This window comes from Candoia aspera, chromosome 2 (genome assembly GCF_035149785.1).
Source record: "Candoia aspera isolate rCanAsp1 chromosome 2, rCanAsp1.hap2, whole genome shotgun sequence".
NCBI classification, from domain to species: Eukaryota; Metazoa; Chordata; class Lepidosauria; order Squamata; family Boidae; genus Candoia; species Candoia aspera.
The window spans coordinates 140,079,170-140,104,327 of NC_086154.1; the positions used below are offsets into that span (position 1 = coordinate 140,079,170).

Here is a 25,158-nt window from a genome sequence, read left to right on the forward strand (position 1 = left end):
CTTTTTCTTTAGCTTTTGCAGATAATTTTTCTGTACTTTAACTGTTACGAAGTTAGCAGAAATGTAGGAATCATTGCATATATCTTTTAAAAAAACCTTATGTGTCTTTTTTTTTTTTACCTGACTGGTTTCTCATTTACATTTAGGGTGCTCGAGGTTTCCCTGGGACCCCTGGTCTCCCTGGTGTCAAAGGTCACAGAGTAAGTTTGCAACTATTTTATAGATTAGGTTTTTTAATTCAATTCAATTCAATTCAGAATTGATCCCTATGTTTCTCCTTCTCTCTCTTTTAGGGATATCCTGGTTTAGATGGCTCTAAAGGAGAAGCTGGTGCTGCAGGTGCTAAGGTAGGACCTAGAACTCCCATCCTAAGATGTCATTTGTGAAAGGCCTGCTATTTTTAGGATATTGTTAAGATTACATTTGTTTGTGCATTTTATCCATCCCTTGCCCACTCCCAAATATCAAAGTATAACTTACCAATTCTTACTTTTGAAAGGGAAGCTTCAATAACAGATTCCAATTGTTGCAGGCAGGAAAAGCAAAATTAACCATTCCTAAATTGAAATTCATGTGATAGAAAAACATTCTCAGCTGCCATTTTGCTAGTCTACCACGGGCAGTGTGTGTCATATGAAAAATGAATTATAAATATTTTTGGTGGATTTTTTTTTTGAAGGAAGTTACACGAAAGGGAGCAGATATTGTTGAGGTGACAGAAGGGAGAAACATTCCCTGTTAAAATGATGCTCAGGCTACTGATACTAGAAATCAGTTCACCAGAGATGGCAAGTTTTACAAATCAGACACTAAACAATGAGACAGTACTTTTGAATAGTGGTATTTGTCCTCTACCTGTATACAGTAAAAATATTTTTAAAAAAACATTTACAAAAAACCCTCTTCTTTTCTTTTTAAACTATTCAGCAAAAATTGTTACTGAAAAATAACTTGCTCAGTTAATTCATAATTATACTACAGTATGCCCATATTGAAACAGTGCCCACTCATATTCTAGATGTATTATTTTATTGCCACCAATTTGTGTTCCTTTTGCTAACTTCTGTGATGCTACATTGTACCCATTGCATTATGGTATCTCTAACCAACTTATTCATCCTAAAAATGCTTGGTATGTCAAGACACCTACATTAAGAAGGAATATGCATGAGGATTCCCAGGACACCTAGGGCCTAATTATCTTATATTGTCACAGACAGGCAGTTGATACTCATTTTACTGCATGTCCAAAATGACTTCCAGTTCTAGAAAACTGGACTTCTTTTACAGCTAGAGAATTCACCTCAGGTAGTTCTCATTTAGCAACTGCCTCGCTTAGCAACCATTCGCAGTTATGACAGTGATGAAAAAGTAACCTTGCAACCAATCCTCAGATCTATGACCTTTGCAAGTCTGTAAAGCAAAGGAAAGCTGAAGTAAGATAAGCACAGTTTGGTTTCATTTAGCAATCACTGCACTTAGCGACTGAGTTGCCCGTCCCAATTGTGGTCACTAAAGGAGGACTACTTGTAATGCCTGGAGAGTGATTAAGTGTCATAAAAACATGGCTGACTTGGCAGCAAGCTTTTTATAAGAGCTGGAACCGACTCACCTCTTACAGAAACTGACAGCTATGGGTCATCCTGGGTATTGCATCTAATGAAGATGTGTTGAAATGCCCAGCCATTGGTTGGCTATTGATGTACTTTTCATGCTTGTGAATTGCCCTCTAGTGTTCAGTCAACGTAAAAGGCAGTAATGATTTTGCAACATGAGGCCAACCATGATGTCCCAATCTGTTTTATATATTCTTGGACTGTTTGATGACACAGATGTCTAATAAGAGTTTAGTTACCATTGTTTCTTTTACTCTAGGGTGAAGCTGGATCTCCTGGGGAGAATGGTTCTCCTGGTCCTATGGTGAGGATGTATTGCTCAGTTATTTCTAATCATTACCACAACACACTAACTTTGTAGGTTGGCCATTGTTCATATCTGATTATCCATACATAGCGTTATTTGTCCAACTACAGTATCCCTTCTTTGCTTCCTTACAAGTTAATGCAAATAAACTGCATTTACATTTTGTGCTCCATGGAATCTAGATGACATAGGTAGAATTCTCACGTAAAGTAGTCTCCATCCAGAACCTCACCAGACACTCATCCTTCCTTAGCCACAGCATGTGAATGCCCGTGCACTGTATCAGTCATGGAGAGTGCATACACACAAAACATTAGGGTCCTACAGTATTCAGATCACTCTCACTGTAAACACATGGGCTACTAGTTTTCAGAAGATAACTCTTTTGAGGGATAGTATGGTTGTAATACCTTTTTAACTTTTGCCTCTGCTATTTCTTAGGGTCCCCGTGGTCTTCCAGGTGAAAGGGGACGTCCTGGTGGATCTGGTGCTGCTGTAAGTATCAGCATGGTTTGAATGTTACAAACCTTGCTACCTGGAAATGTTGTTTGAGGGCTTATTGCAACTACAGAATACATACAGGCATCCCTGCCTTCAGTAGAATCCCCCCCGCCCCCACTTTGCAATTGCCATCTCATTCACTGTGGCCAATTCATCTCCTGGAGTAATGGTGGAAAAATCTCCTGCCCCTCCTAATGTGAAGAATGAAGCCAAGTTAATGCAGTACTATGGTGGCTATACACACAAAGCACATCCTTTTTAATATACCCTTAGGATGAGGACAGTAGCATTTACTGTGCCATGAATAGTGAAGCTGTGCAAAAACAGTATTAATTAAAGGGAGGCATTTGTATAGAAGACAGTTTTAATTATCTTGTGGTCTGGACCTCAAATATAGAATTAAATTTTGGTCTAAACCTGTCCTGGGCACCTTCTAGATGTGTGGACCTAAATTCTCAAAAATAACTGTGCTGTTTAGGAAAGATATCTGGAGACTGCCCAGACTGGGGAAGGTTGCAATAAAGGAAGAGCCAATACAATACAGTGTAGCTCTTCCTACCTATTCCTTCCTTCCTCCCACCTGCCTCTCCTTAAGTGCCATACAGCACAAGTTTATGGAAGAAGTAAGTAGGGAGGTCTGCCTTTTAAAGTACAACTTCTAGGTTAAGAGAGCTAATGGTTCTAGAAGCAACATCTGGGAAGGCAGGAGAGTATAGTCAATAGTGGCTTATATAGCTGTAAATTTGGATGTACTGGCAATACTTAATCAAAGTTTATAGGATTAGTAGAGAGCCACATTGGTATAATGGTTAAGGCATCAGGCTAGAAACTGGGAGACCGTGAGTTCTAGTCCCACCTTAGCACAAAGCCAGCTGGGTGACCTTGGGCCAGTCCCTCTCTCTCAGTCCTGGGAAGTAGGCAATGGCAAACCAGGCAATCACCAGGAGTCAACACTGACTCGAAGGCACAAAAGTAATATAATAATAGGATTAGTGCATTGACCGGACAATAGGACTGGACAATCCTCTGTATCAAAGCTATTGGAACAGAATCTATTCCATGTATTTACTTACCCTGTTCTTGCCCTGTTCTTTCTCTGAGGAGCATAGGATGACATACATGGTCCATCCCATCTGATCTTTGCAACAACTTTGCATGGCAAATTAGCCTGAGAAATGGTGACTTGTCCAATGTCAATGGGTAAATTTCGCAGTTGAACCAGTTATTTGTACCTGCAATGTACTGCAGGTACATTGAAAGAAAGCTGAATTTCAGGTACAGCTATTTTAATGGAGTTGTAAGTCAAATACACTGTCCCTTTGGTCCACCTCACATCTCAAAAGATGTTATCCTTCATTTGCCATTGAAATAAACATTGCCTGAAATCTCTTTTGGCTTTTTGTTGATTACATGGTAAAATTTCTGTAAGGGTTGTTATAAAACTCAGCAGGAACATATTTGGTCCAAGTTCCAGTATTTATATTTATATTAATTTATATTATGTACAGATTTGAAACAGTGAAGGAATTAAGGAGATGAAGTAATCAAGATACTCAGTATTAGTAAGTCCAGATTTCCAGTAGTAGGAAACAGTTGGATTTACTGTTTCCTACTACTGAATTTAAATCCATCGTATTGAAGAGATGTGAGAGATTGTGGGAAAGTAGGGAACAAGATATTTGGTTTATCTGAGAAGAGGCAAGTCCAGATTTGAGAGAGGTAGGGGGGGAAAAAAAAGAGACTCTGCCTTAACTGACTTATCTCCATATATTGGAGGGTGGGAAGTGACTCTTGAAAACTTACTGTGTTTTCACCCCAGAATAGCATAAGATACTTTCCTGAAATCTGTGCCATTATTGCTTCCTTGGTTTTGCCAGCTACATGAGGCTTGGCAACAAGAAGGTAATTTCCTGATGACTATTTTGTCATCGCTGTAGTTTTGGTAAGTTTCTTACCCTTTCCAAATACAGTTTGCACTAGTAGTGCAAAGAGATAGCATTTTTTTAAAATGGTCATTGTTAGAACAACAAACGAAGACACACTTTTTAAAATAGTCCCACTTCAGACATAGGAGAATATAATCTTTTGAAGGAGAAAACAAATTATTTATTTAAATTATAAACTTGGAGATCTTTAAACGGGGGTTTTACTGGGCCTATGCAAGTCATTCAATAAGATGTTTTGCTTGCAAGTGTGTGGCCCTCTGGATCTGTTCCATGAAACCACAAAACAATCTCTCAGAGGCCTTTATCCAGAAGACCTCTGAGAGATTGTCTTGTGGTTTCAAGGAGCAGATCCAGAGGGCCACACACTTGCTTTAAGGAGTGCTTTACCCCTTTAAGGAGTTATGTTTGCACAAACTTAGTATTTTACCAGAATTGAAGGAAGGCATGTGAAGGAGAAAAAGGCTTTTGCTACAGCGAAGAGTCCTCGGGAATACAGCTTTTTGGATCACAGCTTATACATACAATTTCTGTGTATAGTGTTAATTAGTTTCCTGGATTTAATAAGAAGAATTATTTAATTATTTGTGCCTTCAAGTCAGTTTTGACTCCTGGTGACTACCTGGATTAGTTGCTTAAGTTTTCTTTGCAAGATTTCGGAAGTGGTTTGCCATATACAGTAATGTGTTATGTGTTAATAGTGTTACAAAATTAAAATCTCCCATCCAAATCTCCTATCCAGAATTCACCCCACTTAGCTTTTCAGGATCAGCAGGGTGCTGGCATTAAGTTGATTATTATAAAACAACTGTACTGTATCATACAGCATGACCAGGCCTAAAGCTTATCAAAATTATGCAGAAACACACAGAATCCATTTTCTTTCCTCAGATTTCTATCTTGTAGGAAGGATAATAAGCAGAGAGATTGTAGAACATAGTTTTGTCTTCTATGTCCAGTCATGTGATAGTTTTGTTACTTGGTCTCCGTACTCACCTTGGTTTAAGCTAGACAGAAAAGGTGCTTAAAGATTTGGACAAACTTATTTGAATTTATTGCAGGGCAGTAAGGATGATCAGGGCACTAGGAATTACGTCCAATAAAGAGAAATGGAAGGAAGTAAAGATGTTTAGTGGTAAGAAGAGAAGTCTGAATAGGGATAGAATTCTTCAGGTGGGATGTTTGCCCCACAGAAGGCTATTACTGGTCTGGGCTATTGTCTCAAATGTAGAAGACAGAATAATGGACTGAAGTCACAGGACAGCACGTTCCAACTAAATGTTAGAAAAATTCTAACAGTAAGAGAGGGCAACAGTGGAACCAGTTTTCCAGGGAGCTGGTGGGCTCTCCTTGACTGGGTGTTTTCAAACAGAAGTTGGACAGTCCCCTCTCAGGGATGCTTTCAGTTGCGTTCCTGAACTGGATAGGGCCCCTTCCAGTTCGATGATTATATGAATAATAATGAAGCAACGTTCTAGAGGAGAAACAAACTGTAGAAATTCCTGCTGAATTTTTACCTGTGATCTCAAACTAGATGGTACCTGGGAGATTCGAAAGCACGGGCTATTCCCTAACATACCCCTAAAATGGCAGCTTTAAAAGTCTGAAGTATGCTTTGTAATGAGGACAACAGATTGCTCCTTGACCTTTCATATGCTCACATTTGACACATGCCCAGAAGACCCATACTGTGTATCTTTCTGCTTGCAGGAAACAAGGAAGGATTGGCCATTAAGACAAATGAATCAACTGTGGGATTTCAATCTATGAGCCCCCCTTTGAATGAATCAGATCCTTAGCCCGCTGTTGGCAGCTGCTGTCTGCAGCTTTCCTAGTTCAGCTACTGGGGTCCTTTTAGCTGAAATTTAAACTCAGGGCTGTCTATATGCAAAGCACGTGTTCTCTATGAAGCCATGGCTCCTTGTTTTTTGTTTTTTAAAGTTCTTTGATGGCATTCCCTTGAGGGCTTTTGATCATGCTGACAAGATTCACGTGACCCTTCTGCCTCACCTTTCCATTTGTGTTCCTGGCCCATTGCCTGGGACAGGAGCAAGCTAGGCCAGGCAATTAGTCTTTAGTTACAGGAGGGCAGGAATGTCAGACCATTAGCTGCTGAGAGGGACTCCTCACAAGAGGCCCCGCTTGGGCTCTGGGATTGTGTGAGATCAGAACTGTGGTTCTGCAAAGTACAATCTTTTCTAAAACCCATTTTTCAGAGATAGCCATAGATATGGCTCAGATGTACTAATCTGAAGGATTTTGTTGTGGTTTGCCGTGATTTTTCAAGGCTAGTATGATTTGCCTTTTTCTCTTGTGAACCAAGGACATAGATGATTTTTAAAAAAACCCAAAAGCTTGTCTAGTTGGTCAGAAGAGCCATATAGACCTGTAGCATATCTAAATGGAAGTTTGAAGAAAGCTAATTTAGACCCTTTTATTCCAGTTGTTGCAAGCACTGGGAAGTTGGTGAGCTTCGAAGATCATTCAAAATGGCCACAAGCATTATCTTTCCATATATTCCACCCTGTCCTGTTAGTTAGTTAGGCATTTTGTGGGCAAATTTCCACTCATGCACCAGAGTGGATGTTCTTCTTTCCCCTCCTCCTAGGTTCTTTGCATGCCTCCAACTGTCCAGAGTAGATGTTGGTGTACTGATGGAGGAAAAGTTAAGGAGGGAGCAGGAATCTAGCTGCCAATAGATTCTGTTCTGCTGGCAAAGAGATACAGTACTATTAGATAACTAAAGATTTGCTCTGATTTCTAAATCCATTTGGCAGCAAAACTGCAAATATAACAATACTGCCGTATGATGAAGTATACTTTTCTGACTCAGTATTTTGTTCACACAGGGCGCTCGTGGTAATGATGGCCTCCCTGGTCCAGCAGGTCCACCTGTAAGTAATTATTTTAATTTTTCCCCCTCTGGTAAAAATGCCATGTTATGAATTAGATTTATTACTACAGTATTATTATACTAAAATAATCTATTTTTTTAAAAAAATCAAATCCCTTCCCCCAACTATGGAAGATAACATTATAAAGCATATCTTCTTATTGCAAAGACTGTAGTCTAATCTAACAAATACCCATGCTTTGTTTCAGAATTAAGATAAAGGCTTTGCAAAAAGGAAACATTTTAAGATGATATTTAAAAGATGAAAAAGAAATGTATGGTGTTTTCAAAATAATAATAATAATAATAATAATAATAATAATAGCAGGCAGACAAACTCTGAGGCATATATCTGTCACATGAATTATGAGAGCAGGAGGAAACAGGGTGCAAAAACGATGCATATGTATATTTCTATGTAAGGTAAGAGAACAAGAGACTTTTGTACATTGAATGATGGTGGAGTTGGAGAAGCAGAAGATCCTGCAAAAATGGGAAACTGGTAGGAAGTCAGGGTAGGGTAAGATTGAGGAACAAGCATGGGCATCCACAGGGGTATCAAAATCTGTAAAATGGTGGGCGTGGCATTGCAATCCAAGGCCTGCCCCTTTTGTATATGCATGATGCGGTACTTTGCCTGCTATTGTGTCTCTCTCTCACACACACACACATATACACACACACACGTAAACCAGTGGACACTGCAGCTGAGAAGAACTAGGATTGGGATGTGAGGAGATGAAAAACTGGTGTAGATATCTGAGGAAGATGCCTTATGGTCAGAGCAACAACAATTTGCCTTCTTAACAGAGGCAACAGGACTGAGGAATATTAAGGCAAGCTGCAAAGAATAAGCTTTCTTTCCTTCTTCCTTCCTTCCTTCTTCCTTCCTTCTTCCTTCCTTCTTCCTTCCTCCTTCCTTCCTTCCTTCCTTCCTTCCTTTCTTTCTTTCTTTCTATTTCAAATATAGTCACCGCCCATCTCACTCAAAGAACGACTCTGGGCAGTTTACAATAAAACACTGGGCAGAATTAAGAATTAAGATTGCTGTAGCAAAGGTGAAAGATGCCTAGAACATGCTTCAGAGTGGTAAATGAAGGGGTAAAACAGAGGTAGATGATTTTCTGTTTGTTATACAAAGAGAAGCAGCCTTTTCCTGACCAAACTTCTAAGTAGGAAGAAAATAATTTGGAACAGGTAGAGAACTGGGACAGTGAGGGGTGTTAGAGGGTTCTTTTTATTAAACCTAAGAGTAACTGAAAAACATCAGCAACTTTATTTCTTGTGTCAGTTTGACCAAAGTCTTGTCTCGGCTTCAGATATATTGGGAAGCCCTGTTCAGCCACAATTGCCAACCTTTACATTTAGATAATTCAATTATTGTACTTTAGGACTGAAGAGTACAACCATTTAAATGTGCCTCAGAGGTTCTAAATGATTAAAAGAATTCAGTTCTGCTTTTTTTTGGGCTCACTGAAGCTACTTTTCTTTCCTTTTTTTTAGGGACCTGTTGGCCCTTCTGGTGGCCCAGGGTTTCCAGGAGCTCCAGGTGCAAAGGTAAAACATGCATCAAAGCCAAAGTGATGTTTCTGCAATTGTCTAGCATAAATTGCACCCTCTCCCCAGCTTTTTGTATGCAACTGTGCTAACCCCACACTCTGCATCTTTCTCTCTTTTTATTAGTTTATCTGTCTGAAGAATTAGGAAACAAATAAGAGTTAATTTATGAAAAATTAAAAAAAATAAGAAAGCCTATGCTACATGTATATTAATAGATCTCTCAGGACCCATCTCTGATTTTGAGGATTACTTCCTTTGGTGCTGGTGAGGCAGCCTGAGAAGTGAAAAGAATATGAATTACACTGAAGAATTTTGGGCTTCCATCTTTTCTTGTCTTCTTCAGTTTCATCTGCTTCTGTGGGTGCATAATTTGGTGCAGTGAGATGGAATAGCAGAGTCGAGCTATGAAAACAGTACAAGGAGAAAGCAGGTGTGGTGTCCTCGTTGCATTCAGAAAACTAGGAATTTTCAAGACCTTTAGAAAATGTCTTGAAATAGTGGCTAATATAAGGCTTGTGAATATCCTGTATAGGGCAACATGAAGAAATTTGAGTTGGTGGCAGATGGGCATATGAGTTTTTTTTTAATAATGATGATTTTGTTCGTAGGGGGAAGATCCTTAACAGGGCTTAAAGGCCCATTCTTGAATACATTTAACAATACGTTTTAAAAGCATAGGCCAAAATAACTTGTTTTAAATCAAATCCTATTCACTTCCTTAACTGGGAGGATCTATGTTGCAACGATTGCCAAGTCAATAAGCAGAATAATAGCTGAGACTGAAAAATATGCTGGGAAAAAAAATCTCATCTCCATTCCCTGCTAAACTTTGCTCCTGCCACAGGTCATCCCACTCATATACCTTCATTTAACTTCAATTTGAGAAGAGATGTAGAAATTGCTGACTGAATTTAGCACTAGCTAACATGCGTAGTCACCTCTGTAAAGACTGAAGAAGACTATTTTCTATGTACTTTTGGATCTGTAAGGGTGTTCATATTGCAGTTCTTTTTCAATAATATCTTCAGTCCTCAGTGTAATTCAAATTCCTTTCAAGTATTCCCGAGTATTTGGCTCAGTCTGCATTTTGCCCTAGGCTTGAACAGAACTCAAAATTTTGCCAAAGGTGCAAGGCAATCAGACGATCAACCCCCAGGGGACCTATCATAATGTTACGTTCCTTGGCTCAGCTTCACAGGTTTCGCTATTGTAAGGCCCACTAGGGCAAGGGAAAACACAGAGACAGACAGAGAGAATGGCCTTCCCTTGGGAATTTCCAGAACCACGTGGTTTCTGATTTTAGAGTGCTAATCTGCTAATGGGCTGGTTTCTACGGTTACTAGACAGTGAAGGGGCCATGTGTATGTGAGTGAGGGGAGGTAGAGATGGCAGGAAATGAGGCCCCTTGTGCAGTATCCCACAAGAACTGACAATGGGTCTTCTTCAGCAACAGTCAGTGCCCTTGTTATAAAAGATGGAGAAAAGAATCCTTCTGAAGGGAATGTCACAGATAATAAGATGGGGTGAGGGAAGGGAGATGAATATTAGCATTTTATATTTTAGGAATAGTGTTTTCACTGGGGGTTGGGGGAAGAGGAAGAATGCAAAAGCCCAAAGTTTTAGTACAAAATAACACAAAAGACTGTGCAAGCTTTTAGGTTCTCCAGAACTCTTTATTAGTTGAGCTGGTCCAAAGAGTGGGGTGGGAAAAAAGTGGACAAATCCAAAAATTGGCCCTGGTCAAGTGTTTTAGTTTTGGGTTTTGCAGTTTAAGGATTGATATTTTAATTGTCCGAGTTGCTCACAAAAAGTCAGGGTCTCTGTCTCCCCCCCACCCACCCCCAAGGCCTGTTTTAGAATTCCTTTCCTATGCCAAAATATCAGAGTTACTTGTCCAGAAGCCATGGTAGTATGTTATGTTTGCTTGGTTTATTTTACTTTAAATAAAGAAATATTTCTTATTGCACTTTGCAGAAGAAATGTGAGATCTAAGTGTGGTCCCCATTAAAGAACAATGCAACCAACTTAGGACAATTATGTAACTTCCAAAAATGGGGAAAAATGGAAGAGAAAGCTACTGGTTCAAAGTTGTAATGGCCAAGTGTTTCTTTTAAGATACTTTCTGACTGTTCTTATAGGTAACAAAGAACCTAGTAGTTTTTTTCTGGCAATATCTAAATGTTTATTAGTAGATTGTGTGAAGTAGGAAAGTGTTTGTGTAGCTGCAGGAACTGTGCAACTTCCATGAGTTCTAGGGCCATATCAGATATTGACTCTGACGGCTACATGGAGGATTGTACTTCAACTGTGGGTGAGGCCATGGCCCAGAGGAGAGGGTTTTTAGGAGCTTTAAGAGGTGTCTTAAACATTTGCAAGACTTCAGGCAGCCATTTTGCCCCTTAAATTCCTCTCAACCTCCCAAGGAAAACCACCTCAAATTTTTGCCTCTGCACCCACATTGAGAAGTTCTGAGTGACAAAAAATGGAATGGTGATAGGTCATACGAATTCCATGGACTGCCCTTTTTGCATCCCTCTCTTTATGGATATCTCTGCTGTGTTTTCTTTAGTAGTTCATGTTCCCTTCTTTATATCTATTCAGGGTGAAGCTGGTCCCACTGGTGCTCGTGGCCCTGAGGGTGCTCAAGGCTCTCGAGGTGAATCTGGATCACCTGGTTCTCCTGGACCTCCAGGACCTGCAGTAAGTACTCTGGTTCTTCAAATAAATTCAAGGTCCAGAATCTTTAGATGACATGAAAATGGTTTAGTTCAACACATAGGCAATCCACAACCAATAGGTTGCATACAGTCCTTGACCATTTTCTATGTAGTCGGGGTGCCCTCTACAATTTTTCCTGCTTTCTGTTTGATCAGCCATCAGCTGATGACAGGGAATAATGGCTGTTTCCTTGCTGCTGTTAATATGTGAATGTGCATGTAAATGGACTCAGACATAGTTTGTGGGAAAAACTACCCTGGTTCGTAATTGGCAAATGCTCCTGGTTTTAATGGACCTTAGTTAGGTGGACTTTGAATGCAACAGAGAAAATCTGTCCATGCACTATATAGTACTATGTATGTGTAAAGTCTCGTCTGCCATTTTACATTGTGCAAAATTCATAAAATATGCAAAATTCATATGTATAAAATCCTACTCCCATTTTATGCTTACATAAAATGCATACAATATACATACCTAAAATCTCTTTTGGGTTTAACAAACATTCTGCTGTAATAGACACTTATTTGCCTCTATTAGTCTGCTAAATCAAGGGTTTACTGTGTCTAGAAATATGTCTACTTCCTAGGTGCTTCTGTTACAAAGAACTGCCATTTGGCTTACGATTCTAAATTCATAAACCACCAGCAGACATCAGTATGCGCAACACTTCAATGCAGGAATAGTGCCTTGTTTTTTTTAATCCATACCTTCAAAGTCAAATGTAAGAGGCTATGCAATGTATTTCATCCATTCTAGGTTCCACTAACAGTTACATACAAAGGCTTGTATAAAAGCCACAGTTACCTACATATGTGCACATTATCATCTGCACTTGCCTATGCTGATCTGGCTATTAGAAAATAAAATGTGCCTACAAATGGAAGCTCCCATTTGTTTGTCTCTTAATGAACTACAAATCAAAATATTGGCAAGAATTATGAGGGAATTCAAGATAAGAAGTGACAAGTCCACACTTTTCCTTGAATTTTTGTAGGGACTATTCTGAGGTTTTAGGACCTCTGGAAAAAAATTCCAACTGTTTTATAAAAGCATGATAGCAAGTTAAGCTGTAATTGTAAATTAAATAATTGTCCATTTGATATTGTTCATTCCAAAATATGCTTTGTGAATTCATCAACCTCACTCGCTGTAATGAAAGTGACTGGTTTTTTCACTGCCATAGTGGATGTATTTATGTTTGTACCTGCTGCTTATGACATATTTCAAGACCAGAACTTCTCTCTTCTATCCACTGCTATTTTGGGTTTCTTCACCTTTATCAGACCATTAGTGAAAAAAAGCCCTCATTTGATACAACGGCCTTCATTTAATAGCATGTCTGTGAATAGCTTGGGGAGTCTTCTAAGAAGGAAAAAATATACAGATTTTGTAGTTTAAGCCACCTGCATATAGTTCACTACTGTAGGAGCCATTGCTCTCCCACAATATTAATCAAACAGATACTAATCAAAAGATATGCATAAGATAATTTTGTGGGTTTCAATTGTTATCGTATTAAGAATAATTAATGTGCTTAACACATTACTGTGCTTAAGATTTTGTAATGAGCTTTTATTTATTTATTTGTTTTATTTATCAAATTTTATCACCACCCATCTCCTCCCGAAAGGGGGACTCTGGGCAGTTTACAATGAAAACAAAGTGTAAAACTCAGTGTTGTTAAATACAAATATATAATAAACCATAACAATGTAAAACGTAATAAAATCCAGATGGCTAAAGGTTGTATCTTAGTCTGTGAGTATAAAGGGCTATTCTAGGACACTAGCCATCCCCACGAATGATTATTCCCCTTCCTGCTCCAGGCATGCTTACAAAACCAGGTTTTTAGTTTTTTACAGACGTCCAGGAGAGAGGGGGCCTGTCTCACCTCTGGGGGAAGGATGTTCCAGAGGGCGGGAGCTACTGCAGAGAAGGCCCACCTCCTGGACCCCGCCAGATGGAATTCTCTTGCAGATGGGGTCCCTAGCATGCCCTCTCTGCATGACCAGGTGGGACGGGTCAATGTGATGGGGAAGAGACGGTCCCTCAGGTGACCTGGCCCCACGCCATGTAGGGATTTAAAGGTGATAACCAACACCTTGAATTGGACCTGGAAGCAAACTGGCACCCAGTGCAGCTCACATAGCAAAAGTGTTACATGTGCTCACCATGGCGAACCTAAAATTGCCCGCGCGGCTGCATTCTGGACCAGTTGTAGCTTCCGGATATTCTTCAAGGGTAGCCCCAAGTAGAGCACTTTATAGCTGATTAAAGAGAAATAGCAGTTTACCAATAGCTTTGCTAGCAATTCAGTAAAGTTAAGTGAATTATTTTTTTAAAACCTCTGAAATGGCAATGATTCTTCAAACGGTATTTTGCTCACAGATTTCTTCTTGCTTTTAGGGCAACCCTGGAAATGATGGGATCCCTGGTGCCAAAGGATCAGCAGTGAGTAGTACATTAGATGGAAGTAAAGGCAGAGTTAATTGGGGATATTATCTTTGGAAGACTTGAGGAACATTCATGTAATCTCTGGTCTAAGCTACCAATCAAAGTTCTGAACATCAACAGTGATCTTTCTGAATAGTCTGCTGTGTCTCTATCCACCTGCATTTCTCATTCCTAACTCTTGGTTTCTTGATTCAATTAACAGGGTGGTCCTGGCATTGCTGGTGCTCCTGGTTTTCCTGGCCCACGTGGACCACCTGGACCACAAGGTGCAACAGGGCCTTTGGGTCCCAAAGGTCAGGCGGTAAGAAACAGCTATAGGGAACTGTGAAACTGTGACATATCTGGTGCCCCAGACTGATTATTCAGGATCCTGCCTCCAGCTCTGTATCTTGGGTGATTCATTCTAAGGCTCTTCTCATGCTGATTTTGACTGGGATTTGGCCATGGATGGTAAAAGAAAAATAACCACTTTTTCACAAACTTTGCCTGCCTATTGTCACTACTAATTATTGTGGTTGCCACTTGCCCATTATTTTCATAAAGCTCTACATGTGGACAGAACTTAAGAGAAGGGGGGTACAGTTTTTCCCTTCCTGATTGTTTCAGAGGCACTTGAAAGTAGTGAGAAACACACTTGAGTTTCTCCAAAACCTGGCATGAAGTGAAAGATTGAGTTCTTTGTTATCTTTAACTTTCTGTGAATCTTCGAAAATGAGGGAAGAAGAAAGGATTTGTTTCTGTCCACACCACCACCACTACTGCAAAGAGAGAGCTCTCCCTGAATCCTCTGGATCTCTGCAATTAATGGAGAATTTGGGAGAGCAGAAGGATCTTTTGCTTGGGCTGGGCAGATGGCCACCAGAAAGAGAACAGCAGATTACTTTGCTTCAGTAATCTAGTATTGCACTGCCAAGAAAAATGTGTGACAATATGAAGTATTGCTAAAAGAGCACAAGGAGACTGCAGAAAACTTAATGAATTCTCATATACGATTTACATTTGGGGAAGATGACATCTGAAAAATTCAATCCTGAACAAACATACTAACGAGGAAGTCTTCTTGAGCTCAAAGACTTACTTCAGAGTTAACTTGCTTGGGATTGGGATGGAAACCCACATATTCCTGAAGAATTGTCCAATGTGAAATTATTAATCTTCTAGCAGAAACATGCACCTTATAATTAAAACCAGCCTCTTCGCTGAACAATTGGAAAATAGCCAGTGCAATACCAGGCATCATGATGGATTTAAGAAGATGTAAAAGATTACAGGCATATCCTGGAAAATTAGTAGAAAGTATTATTAAAGAAAAAAAATTACTGGAGTATATTATATCTAAACAGGGAAATGAAGCCTATTTAATAATGGGACAAATAATAGTGAGTTATAGGCAGATAGATCTGAGCTTGACAGAAGAATTAAATGAAGCAGCCAACTCTGTTAACTGAACATGTGCTGTTACGAAACCATGTTTTGAAAATGATTCAGAAGACACTCAAGCAAGCAACCTTCTGCTCTTCATCAAAGACATTTCAGCCTTCCACATGAGCCTCAGAAAAGGCTGCTGCTGTTTTGAGAAACCCACACATTAATGTGATTCTTTAAAGCAGCAGCATGTCTTATTTCAGGCCTGCATAGAAACCTGGCAGAAGTTGGGCTCCTTTCATGAATTGCCGCGAGACGCTAAGTTCCCATTCATGCAGGTTCTGAAGCACTTTTTAATTTGCTTTTAAAGAACTCTCAGCCCTATTATTGAGCAATCCACCACCAGCAGCAAGACTTTCTGGGTTGCTTTGGTCATGTGGCGGGGTGAGCTTTGCCAGGCTTTTCAGCCATAGCAATATTTTTTTTAAAACTCCCTATTAAAAAAAAATAAGCTGTAAGAGAGGGTATTACCTATACTGGCATAATTCAGATATCTCTGGAAGAAGGAAAGCCAAGATGATTCAAAAGAGGCTCTTGCCCATCCTTGGAACAAATCATTTTAAGGCTTCCTGCCATCAGGTACCGCCTGGGGAAAAGTTGCAGGGCTTTCTGTGGATGTAAAGGAGGCATTTTCAGGGAAATTCCCTCCACTGTTGCCGAAGGAAGATTCTCACCACATCCTGCTCCTCACTCTGTGGGAATTAGGATTCTTCTATAGTTGAAAATGCCAGCTTCCCTTCCATACTCTAATGCAGTGTATCTCAACCTTGGCAATTTTCAGATGGGTAGGCTTCAACTCCCAGAATTCCCCAGCCAGCATGAATTCCCCAGCCAGAATTCCCCAGCCAGAAAGCTGCCAAGGTTGAGAAACACTGCTCCAATGTATCCTTGCCTGTTGGCCTCTTATCTTTGGTTCCTGCCCTTTCGTGTAATGAATGAGCAACTTTTCTGTTAAAGCATCCCCTGGATCTGATACTGTTTGAAAAGTTTTGCTACTTTGATCTGTAAGTAGCCTAAAGTGATCCAGATGCTCTTCTACTCTGTTATGTTTTTCTTTTTATCTCTGCAGGGAGAGCCTGGAATTGCAGGCTTCAAAGGTGAACAAGGTCCCAAGGGCGAACCTGTAAGTAATTGATGATGTGCATGTCATTTTAAGCTAATCTTGAATAAATGGTATAGACTTTATGCCCTTGGTCAAAGTTCTGTTTCTACAGGAGCCTTCTGATCTGGCTAGGGAATTCTGAGAGTTGTAACCCCAGCACATTCGAAGGGCAACCACTGGGGTTGTATCATACGCACAAATGACCGCAACTCTTCTTTTTTTTAAAAAAGAACTTTATTAATTTTCAAAGTATAGTTGAAACACAAAATGTAGAATATAGAAAAGATAGAATACAGAACTGAAGAAAAAAGAAAAACTATAAAAGTGCAGAGTTAGAGAGAAGACAGAAGAAGAAAGTGACTTCCGACCTTCTCCAATACAGATATAAATGCATTTACAAATATAGTCTCTTACCATTGGTTAAACCTTAGTAACATTATTTCTTTCACATCAGACCATTTAATCATCAAAACTCAAAATCAAAGCTTCATTTTTCTGACATGAGCAAATAATCTAAAAGTGGTTGCCAAGTAGAAACAAATCTAGAAACAGTATTTTCTCTTCTCAATGCTGTTCACTTGGCCATTTGGGCCAGTTCCATCAGTTTAATCATCCATTCCTCCACTGTAGGAATTTGTGGATCTTTCCATCTTCGTGCATATAAAATTCGTGCTGCTGCTTTTCTTTCCCCAAAAGACATTTTTTTTCTGTGTTATATGGGCATTTGGTGAATGGGTAGGCAGATGCTCATTGTAAATATCTGTATTTTCTCTGGGCTTGCTAGATTTTTGTATAGGAATGTCTTATTTTCATAGTCCCTACATAGAGAAAATCAAATAAGCTCAATTAGGATCAAACGTACAACTGAAACCCTCTGCAAAATCTGGAATCAGCTGTGCAGTTTAGGCTTATAGGTGTTAGATTTTTCATGTGTAGCCTCTGGACAAAAGACACGTTACATCTAACATGAAATGGGACAGGTTCCAGCAGCAGGTGGGTGACTACAATCCCATTTTCTCCATTCATGGACCGATTTATGCCTAATAAGTATGTTGGAACCAGTTTATGCCTTTTCATTACTAAATAACTTTGGGCTTCAAGAACTGGGCTGGGTCAGCTAAATTCTTGATAATGTTCAAAATGTTTCTAAAAATACAGTGACTGTTGGTAGGACTGTGATATTATTAGATAAAAGATGAAGGAATACAAAAGATAACTCAGCCCCTTTATTTTTTCTCATTCCCAGGGCCCTGGAGGCCCACAAGGAGGACCTGGCCCAGCTGGGGAAGAAGGGAAGAGAGGCGCTCGTGGTGAGCCAGGAGCTGCAGGGCCAATTGGATCACCTGGAGAGAGGGTAAGTGATGTCATTTGCAGGGAGTAGTTCTCTATGTGGAATGCCACTAAGTCCTGTGGTGTGAATTCCAAGCAAGGGATTAATTAAGCTTAGGTTGGAAGTTGCCTAGGATAGTGTCTTACAAGAGGTGGCCATTTCGACAGAAACTGTTGGAATAAAATAAAGGCATCCCACCAAGTAGGACAAATGTGAAAGGAAAAACAAGATAATGCCATGTTAGTGACATGTAATTTTTGAGGCCATGGAGTTCTGATCCCCAAAGTAGCGGCCTCTGGACTTTTTAAAGATTGTAGCACAGTAGCCCCTGTAGCCCCTTACAGTGTGTAAGGCTAAACTCATTTCTAAGTGCAAAAACGTTAGCAAGAGAAAACTGCATTTGGTCAGAGCTCTTGGCCAGCATAGTTACATGATTTTTTGCTGCTTTTACTATTTTGCTGCTCACCTAGCAGTTCGAAAACATGCAAATGTGAGTAGATCAATAGGTACCGCTTCGGCGGGAAGGTAACGGCATTCCGAGTCGTCATGCTGGCCACATGACCCGGAAGTGTCTATGACAACGCCGGCTCCAAGGCTTAGAAACGGAGATGAGCACCGCCCCCTAGAGTCGGATTCGACTGGACTTTACGTCAAGGGAAACCTTTACCTTTACCTTACTTGCTACATTCTTAGAAATATAGTGAAATGTACCATGCTCTAAGTGGCCATATTGCAATAGGAAAAATCCTCCCCCCTCCCCCATACACACACTTCCATAAACTCTCTTCCGGAAATCTTGGGGCATGGTGGTGGGGAAGAAGAATCTCACTGTTTCCATCCTTATTTGCTTTGCCTGGGCTACTGAGAGGGAAAGATGAAGTTGTCAACTCAACATTTGCTTTTTAACAGGGTTCCTCAACCTTGGCAACTCTAAGCTGTGCTGGTTGGGGAATTCTGGGAGTTGAAGTCCACACAGCTTAGAGTTGCCAAGGTGGGGGAACCCTGCTTTATAACACCTGCCAGGGCAGCCAAAGTGCAGGAACTGGGAAAAGGATAATGCCCAAGGTCCTTCCAGTGGGGAAATGGCCTGCCCTCAAACTCTGAAGCATACTGAGCTTTCCAACTAAAAATTGGCAGTTTTCAGTTGGAAAATAAGTTGGCTCAGCTGCCAAAGATGGATGCCAAACGGGCATTGCAGGGATGTAGATCTGGGAATGGCAGAAATGGAGGGGCCTTGCTATGTAAAGTGGTGTTAAGAGCACTGAGGCTCTTCCCTTAGAACAGGTTATATTATTTAGATCCAAACAGATATCCCTGTATATGGTAGTTTTAGTATTAGCTCACTCACCAGTTGTGGTAGCCTACTGGTGGTTCTTGCAATTTCCTTGCTCTAGAAGAGCTATAAAGAGGTTCAGAGTTCCTGCTGAATCTTTGGTAATGATGGTGCTATCCCTGGCTTTGTAAATTATTATTATTATTATTATTTTGCTTTCAGGGTTCCCCTGGAAATCGTGGTTTTCCAGGTCAGGATGGATTAGCTGGTCCCAAGGTAAGTGCTGAACTTGCTGCCTTTTCACTGGAATAACATTTTTAAAAAATTGGCATTAAATCCCTTTATCTATTTTTTTAATGTTTTTTCTTTGACTGTTACCCTTTGCTGTTTGTCAATACAGATAGAAAAACAATCTGAGGTATTAGTGAGAAAATGGCGTTCTGTGTTTCTTTTAAAAGTCTCCCAGCTCATGTACTCTTTCACAAAGACATAGTATGCACATTCTGGACATGCCATAATATAGCTTTAGAATCAATGAGTTAATATTTTTTTTGTTCGGAAAGGTTTGTGACCTCATCCATTTCATAGATGTATAGTGTTTAGGGTAGGGGTGGGCAGTCCTATGGACTTTTCCTTCTAAAATCCACAATTTACCAATTAGATTCTGGTGCAGAAGGCATGCATTTAGAAGGAATAAACCCCAAATTTAGTATGAACTAAATAACTATGTTCTTTCATTGTTCTGTGTTCTTTCATAAAATTCTGTATTCTTTCATTGTGGGAGAATGAGTGTCGTGTAGCAGCTAAGCTACTGAACTAGGATTGAAAATGCCTAGGTCCAGGCTCAGCCATGACAATTCATTGAGTAAATTTAGGCTGGTCACTATCTGTTAGCCCAGCCTATCTCACTGGTTTGTTATGTTAGAGAAAAACTGGAGGAGAGGGTGTTGGGTATACCATTCTGAGCTCCTGGAAAAAGGCAGGAGAGAAGTTTAATGACTGAATAAATCCACTTGTGATTACCATAGTCCTTTGTAATTTAGCTTGGAGAGGAATTATTTTACTATAAACGTAGGTAAACAAGGGTTAGAATGCAGATATACTGCAAAACTGGTTTATCTTCTGCTCACCCCTTCTGTTTTTTAAGGAAGTCACAATAATTAAATGTGTTTTAAACTTCTTTCAAGTATATAGTACAGCTGTGTCCAGAGATAATTGATGGTACATCATTGGGCCAAACACAGAAGGGAGGTTTTCCTGATATTCTTAGACAATCTTTGACTAATGTATTTCTTCCTTAAATCTTCCTTAAATAGGGTGCTCCTGGAGAACGTGGACCTCCTGGTCTTGGAGGACCCAAAGGTGCCCCTGGAGATCCTGGACGACCTGGAGAACCTGGTTTGCCTGGTGCGCGGGTAAGATCAGTGTGGAATTGAATAAGCTATATAAAGGAGATGCCCCTGAGTTGTGAAGAAGAACGACTAGTCCAGGGACTCCCATATCACTGTGGAGGGATATCACTTATCCTGAGAAGATCTGTCTTCATAGTACTGCCACTATTTATATAAGTGCTTGTGTCAGGTAGTAGAAGACATTCTTTTTGTGTAGAGAAATGAAAAGCTTTCACACTGCTGTGGCTTCAAGTTGGGTTTTTACAAAAGAACCTGCTCGAGACCAGCCCCTATGTCACTATGAAGCAGCTGGATGGATAAAAGCATCTGAAGAATTGGACGCTTTTTGCCTCAGGTCTCTATTTCTGTTTTTGAAAGCAAGGGGCTATACAGGTAGTCCTTGTGTAGTGACTGTCTCATTTGGCAGCCAGTCCTTGCATTTACGACCTTTGCAGGTCTGTAAAGCAAAGAAAAGCTGAAGAAAGACCATAAGCACCTGCACAGTTTCACTTAGCAACCACTTTGCTTAGTTACCAAGTTGCTGGTCCCAATTGTGATCACTAAATGAGGACCATCTATAAGAGATAAGGTGGAGCTGTTCTGCATTTTGCATCTGGTTAAAAAACATCCAGGGGTGTAATCCAATACATATTAAAATAAGAATCATTTTAAATTCTCATATGTGCATTGAGTTTAATCAGTATGGAACTTTAACCAAAAAATTGTGATTTTTGGCTTGCCTTGTCAGATGTAGAGATAGAGATGTTAAATTTTTTTTTAACTATTTTATAGGCCAAGTGTGAATGCTTTTCTTCCTGCCCCAATCTTAATCTGTATATGTGTGTGCATTTTTAAAGGGGTGGGGTATTATTTTAGTTCTACTGGCTCTATTTTAATTTCCAAAAGAGGTTAAGGCTATATCAGAACTGGATTTTGTAGCCCGTTTCCTGCATTAGGAAATGGTATGTGAATGCTTCTGGTGTTTGAGATTTTCACTTTGATTTACTGGACAAAAAAATATGGGACAAAATTTCTGGGAAAAACATATGGGAGAGAATCATTGAACCTCAGCAGTGCAAAGATCAAAAAATCTATAAGGACCAGAAGTCACAGCTATTCTGAACTATAAAACTAATTTTTTCCATAAGGTCTGGTGGAACTTCTTAATGACTTAATGTCATGACAACTTGTATTCCTCCATCTTTGCTTTATATCATTGCATGCTACTAGTAATGGACACTGAAACTTGGACCACTACCATCTGAGGTTGTTGTTGTTGTTGTTAGATTTAGAGGAGGGGAGAAGTATACACATAGTTGTAGTACAGCTATTACATATGAGCTACAAAAATCCAGGTAACCACTAGATGGCATCAAGGAGATACAGAAAACTGTATTTTGAATTTTGAATTTTTACAGCCCAAATATGCTAGGCCAGGTTGAAATTTTGTGGCATCCTTAATTCTCAGAATTCCAGATTAAACTTTGTGTCTCTACAGGTCTCTGTTTGAACAGCCTTGAGTCAGAGAGGTGTTCTGTAGGAAGAGTTTCTCCCACTGCAGATTTAATACTGGCATTTCCCCCATTCTCAGTGTCAGGAGTGAGCTAGTTACTTAAAATACCACACTGTGTTGGCAAGGCAGGTTCTGAAATCTTTCAGCCTGTTATCTTGGAGTTATTTCTTCAGTTACTGTTAGTAAGGGTTCAGACAAAACTCTGGGTAAATTCACATCAGAATTTATTTTCTTGGCAACACTTGAAGGAAAAGGAGTATAATTAATATCTTAATTTCCTTTTTTAAAAACTCTTCTTTCTAGGGTCTCACTGGTCGTCCTGGGGATGCTGGTCCTCAAGGCAAAGTTGGTCCATCTGTAAGTGAAATTCTGTACTTTTCCTCTTGTGGCATACAGAATGTTTGAGGATATGGTTAAGACATGATGACAGAGTGATGCAGAGTTGCAAACATTTCCTTGGCATTAACTTGTGTGGAGAATTGAAAAAAAACACTGAGGTTGGATTTAAAGGCTATGACCTGCCTCACATACGGTGCTAAGCCATTGTTTGCTTAAGCATGGTTTATTGACTGAACCACACATGCCTATATTTTCACATATTGGTAAGTCTTACAGCATAATTTATAAACTGCAGTGGGAATTAAGCCCAAACCAGAAACAACCTGTATTAGCATAGTATGTGAACCCTGCCAATATGTAAATAAAGAGCGTGTGATTGTGATGGATGAAGAAAGGGGTAACATCAGATATATATATATATATATATATATATATATATATATATATATATATACATACATACATACATACATACATACACACACACACACACACACACACACACATACATACACACTGTGTGTGTGTGTCTGTATATATTTGCATGGGAATGTCTATTTATGTGCTTGGGGAGTCAATTTTTGTTACTGTTATTATTCTTATTAGTGAGATTTATATTCCATATTTCTTCCAGGACTCAGGGTAGCTTATAGGGGGATCTCTTACTTGTTTTGTTCTGACAATAGCAGAGCTGTGGGGTAGGTTGGGCTAAGAAAGAATTACTAAGAAAATGTAATCCAGGGTGATTCCGTAGCTAATGGTGGCCTAGAATCTGGGTCTTCCCAGTGCTAGTCCAACACCTTCACCACTAGACTACAATAGCTCTTTAAATACTTTCATAGGGGAATTGATCCCATTACTGTACAGCAAATGGCCCTAAAGGGGAATAAAAATCATAATATATGCCAATTTTATGCTGACCTTTTAAAAACAGGTTATTATTTAAAAAAAATTTTTTTAGCAAAGCTAAGAGCCTCTTTTCTAGGCCAAGTTAGCATTTCTGCCAAGGTGTATAATGGCTTTCTATTTATCAGTTTTAGCAAGGTATGCCAATATCTTTACCTTTCTCTATAGGGTACTCCTGGTGAAGATGGACGACCTGGCCCTCCTGGTCCTCAAGGTGCTCGTGGTCAGCCTGGTGTCATGGGTTTCCCAGGCCCCAAAGGTGCTAATGTAAGTGAACCTGCATTTGACTCTTGGAAGCATGACCCAGGCCATTCTGAAGGGAAACAGAGTAGTTATGACATTTTGGTAGCTAACAGAAAGGTCTCTGGACATGCTCCAACTTTGCCATCATTTCTACTTATTTACCTTACTTGTTCAGCTCTCCCCTATTTGGGCAGTTAGTCTTGTTATAACACTGGAGAAAGAGTAGGATGGGAGAACACAGAGTTTGAGAAGTAGAGGTTCTCCAGATGGGATCTTTTGCCTTTACTAAAATGTCCTTGTAATTTATTTTATCTTTCTATTTAGGGTGAAGCTGGTAAAGCTGGTGAGAAGGGACTACCTGGTGCTCCTGGACTACGAGTGAGTTTATTCTCCATCCCCCTACTATTAAAAAGCCTATCTCTCTATTTTCTATTTGTTTGTATATTTTCTCTAAAAAGTTAAATAACACAGCCCCATTTTGTAGTAAAAACATCTCAGCTTCTCCATGTCTTCTCAGAGAAGAGACCATCCTGTTCTTGCTTTTCTTACTCCACACTGGTATAAGGCAGATGTTAGCTCAGATGCCAAGTGCTGAGATGCAATGATGAGAAACTTTGGGAAATAATTCTCATGACCACCTATGCAAAAAAGTCAGTGCTGGTGCAGAAGCACATTAAAACTACTTGTAAAACTCAGTGTTGCATTTTTTTCCCATGTAAGTAAAACTGTTCTTTGTTCTTTAAGTTTCCTATAAATGTATTCACAAGGAAGCTCATCAACTCAATTTCTAACAATGAAACACTGATTTGCTAGAATTATTTGGAAAGGGATGCAGAATCTTGAACTATGTGGAAAACAATTCTGTTTCTTCAGAGTTGCAATATTGGAGGAGGACTTTAATAATTATGCACATGCATTAGAAGCCTCAAAATACAGGTGCATGTCATCTGAATTCCCCTTCCTTTGTTGAACATTTCACCTATGTGCAGAGCAGCTAATGCCCATATGTGCAATGTTGAAGTGCATTTGTCCCTCACTCCTACAACTGCTGGGACAGGAAATGCACACTTTGGATTGCCCGCTACCCTCAGCAAGGAGGAGCAAGGGGTGATGGCAGTACCATGGAGCAGCAATCCTAGATTTTTCCAGGATTGCAAATTTCCAGTTGCAAATTTTCATTACATTTTGACAAATTTTGACATATTTAGCTGTCCAAACGTGAATGCTGTGCTTTTTTTCTCTTTGAGAATTATTAAAAGAACAGAAGGCAGAGGTTCCAGGAATATCTATAAAACCCCCCCAAAGGGACATCTGTTGTTTTTTTTAAACGAATATCTGAGTATCAGGGCAAGGAATGTTACCTGCTTATACTTTGGGGCAATGGAAGGGGAGCTGACATGATCAGTGATGGCTTTTGTCTGCACTTGTTTCTCTCAGGGTCTTCCTGGCAAAGATGGTGAGACAGGAGCAGCTGGACCACCAGGACCTGCTGTGAGTATTCGCTTTCTTTTTATCTTTTGGAATATGCCATCTACAAACTGCCTAGATACAGACATTACAGGCAGGAGGCAGGAGGCAAAATCAAAATCCTGTCTTCTCCTAGGCTTAGGGAGAACTGAGCCTTTTTGAGGATTAGCAGGA

General features: G+C 39.8%; 1 protein-coding gene across 1 annotated transcript in view; it reads left to right on the forward strand.

The window, feature by feature from the left end:
• The window catches only part of COL2A1 (collagen type II alpha 1 chain), a 73,414-nt gene that overhangs the window by 21,470 nt on the left and 26,786 nt on the right, over window positions 1–25,158 (forward strand). The window contains exons 13-29 of the mRNA XM_063292968.1: window positions 147–200; window positions 294–347; window positions 1,876–1,920; window positions 2,365–2,418; window positions 7,217–7,261; window positions 8,764–8,817; window positions 11,422–11,520; window positions 13,948–13,992; window positions 14,198–14,296; window positions 16,490–16,543; window positions 17,769–17,876; window positions 19,348–19,401; window positions 20,442–20,540; window positions 22,333–22,386; window positions 23,443–23,541; window positions 23,842–23,895; window positions 24,955–25,008. Of these exons, the coding sequence (XP_063149038.1) occupies window positions 147–200; window positions 294–347; window positions 1,876–1,920; window positions 2,365–2,418; window positions 7,217–7,261; window positions 8,764–8,817; window positions 11,422–11,520; window positions 13,948–13,992; window positions 14,198–14,296; window positions 16,490–16,543; window positions 17,769–17,876; window positions 19,348–19,401; window positions 20,442–20,540; window positions 22,333–22,386; window positions 23,443–23,541; window positions 23,842–23,895; window positions 24,955–25,008 (1,125 nt within the window). The remainder of the gene's footprint in view (window positions 1–146; window positions 201–293; window positions 348–1,875; window positions 1,921–2,364; window positions 2,419–7,216; window positions 7,262–8,763; window positions 8,818–11,421; window positions 11,521–13,947; window positions 13,993–14,197; window positions 14,297–16,489; window positions 16,544–17,768; window positions 17,877–19,347; window positions 19,402–20,441; window positions 20,541–22,332; window positions 22,387–23,442; window positions 23,542–23,841; window positions 23,896–24,954; window positions 25,009–25,158) is intronic.